We start from the raw sequence: 2,492 nt of genomic DNA, 5'->3' as shown, positions 1-2,492 counted from the left end.
CTAACACCAAAGCCAGTGTTTAGCTTTTGCCTGCTCCTCTTAGCATGGGCTCATGTTGGCGGCAGTACTTTGACTTTAACATGTTTTAATAAGGTTCTCTGGTAGTTACATTAGTGGCCATCAGTACTTTAACATTTCCTTTGTCTGTGCTCGACTGTGTCCTTAACCAATGACATATGACACTACCAATTGCTACTAATTATCCTAACACCAAAGCCAGTGTTTAGCTTTTGCCTGCTCCTCTTAGCATGGGCTCATGTTGGCGGCAGTACTCTGACTTTAACATGTTTTAATAAGGTTCTCTGGTAGTTGTTGTTTTTATTATGTTGGCATTTTAAACCTTGCCCAGGGACTACAGTTGAAAATTAGCTACTTAGCTAACACTGGCTCATTTACAGAAATGTTTATTAATGTGCACTGTCCCTGTTCAAATAAACACATAAATAAAATAAAATAAAAAAATTATTCATGCAATCTCTGATCCCATGCCCCCCACACCCCCCCTCATAGTGTTAATGTTAAGATCAGGCTCAGGATTTAAGCATGTATGAAACCAAACCAGTTTTTGATATGTGATTCAGCTGATTACCTGCTGACAGGTCTTCATCGGAGGAGGACTTCCCCAGCCTAGTGGTGGAGAGGCTGCTGGTAGAGAGAACCGCACAGCAGGACCTTCCTCCTCCCGGTACGCTTTTTATTGTATTTTATTTTTTTATTTTTACGATTGTCCATCATAGTGACCTGCTTTCATTGGAGATTTCTGTTTGTTTTGTTTTATCTTAGTTCTTCCAGCAAAGCCAATCAAATCCAAATTAACTCCATCAGAAATGACAGATACAAGCAGCCTGTTGAACGACGCAGAGTGGTACTGGGGAGATATTTCCAGGTAAAGCAGTGAAATTATTACTGATCTATTCCTCTTGTGGTGCATGAAGCCTTTTTTATTGGGATGTTATGTAATGTACTGTAGTGGTGGGAACAGCAGTTCTTTGAGTGAAATGAATCAGTCTAATCAGTTTATTAAAAGGATCCTTTTATATACAGTTTTAGTTTTATAGTTAAAATGAGCAAAAAGCTTCGGTCACATTCAGTGTTTCAATCATAGAGCTCTGATATGCTTTCATGTTGCTTAAAGAGACATTATGTACGTTTTTGTTTACAAATATCTTTAAAACAGCCTTTATATTTGACCCTTATGACTAAAACATTATATTATGAGCAGACCGACCCATTACTAGTTCAACATCTAAAAGCCTGGAAGCTTTTTTCCTTACTTTACTTCAGATAGGAAGTTCCCGCTCTATTNGCTTTTTTCCTTACTTTACTTCAGATAGGAAGTTCCCGCTCTATTTGGCGGATATGATGTCAAGCTCGTTCGCTTTGAATGTCTGACTTAACAAACAATTGAAGCGTTATATTCAAGATAGATGATCAGCATACTAAGAAGCGACCGGCATACCAATAGTCAATGTGCATGCGCAAGATGTCAGATTTACATAAGCGTATGCTGGTCCTGTTTATCCCTTTAGTATATCCCTCTAAAACCTCTTAAAACCTTAAAATTTTTACCAATATAGACATGTTAGACATCATTGGAAAGCTTAGATTCTCCATAATTCAACCACTTCGATCATTTTATGGACACAGTGAGCAGCAAACTACAAATAACACAGATATGGCAGCATGTCAAAATGTAAACAAACAAAGCAGCCACAGCTACATACATTTGAAGGCATCTGGAAGCCATTTTATAAATCCCATTTTCTCTTGTTTATTCTCCATTCGTCCATAGATTAAAAGTAATCCAGCATATTAGTAATAAAAATATTCCATGATGAGAAAATTGCCCATAACATCCGGTTGTTGATATTAGAAAATTCAGCTGGTCATAGCTAATTCTCAGCATCTTGCTAATATTGGTTTGTTTGGTGTGGTTCTTTACATCGTCTTCTTATCTACAAGATACAAGTGTCTGCATGTTTTTATGACGCGATTTGAGCGAGATACAGTCCCCGAAATCTCACCTCCGATTCACTTCCAGTTCACTTCCTGTCAGCGCGCTTTATGATGTCAGCAGTAATAAAGAATTTGATCCTGAAAATTAGACCAATGTGTTTTCAGTACAGGAAGGAATAGGGCCACTAAAAAAATAAAAGAAAGTTAGCTGATTTTTAAGTATTATTTCAGTTTAATGTGGGGAAAAAAGTCAGAATTCTGACTTAAATCTTAGAATTCTGACAGATAACAAACATGTTGTCATCAAGCCGTAGCCATCTCTGTTTTAGAGACTAACTGTCTTGTTTTAATCACCTTCTGCTCTTCCATTAATGAAATAGCATCACAAGGAACCCCATTTTCCACCAATGTGTCACTGGCCCTCCCAAACAACTCACATCTTTGTCAGTGAAGCTGAGTGCTCCTACATCTCTTCCTTCATGCTACCCATCTGCATTAAGATCCAAAATTCTGAGATTAAAGTCAGAATTCTGAGA

The 2,492-nt window shown here is 37.7% G+C and overlaps 1 protein-coding gene across 1 annotated transcript in view; it reads left to right on the top strand.

Moving 5' to 3' along the window:
- Window positions 1–2,492, top strand: part of pik3r2 (phosphoinositide-3-kinase regulatory subunit 2) — a 44,438-nt gene that overhangs the window by 30,193 nt on the left and 11,753 nt on the right. The window contains exons 7-8 of the mRNA XM_015391096.1: window positions 600–685; window positions 784–886. Coding sequence (XP_015246582.1) covers window positions 600–685; window positions 784–886 — 189 coding nt within the window. The remainder of the gene's footprint in view (window positions 1–599; window positions 686–783; window positions 887–2,492) is intronic.

This window comes from Cyprinodon variegatus, unplaced genomic scaffold (genome assembly GCF_000732505.1).
Source record: "Cyprinodon variegatus isolate N-32 unplaced genomic scaffold, C_variegatus-1.0 Scaffold525, whole genome shotgun sequence".
Classification (NCBI taxonomy): Eukaryota; Metazoa; Chordata; class Actinopteri; order Cyprinodontiformes; family Cyprinodontidae; genus Cyprinodon; species Cyprinodon variegatus.
This window is presented reverse-complemented; position numbering and strand designations above follow the sequence as displayed.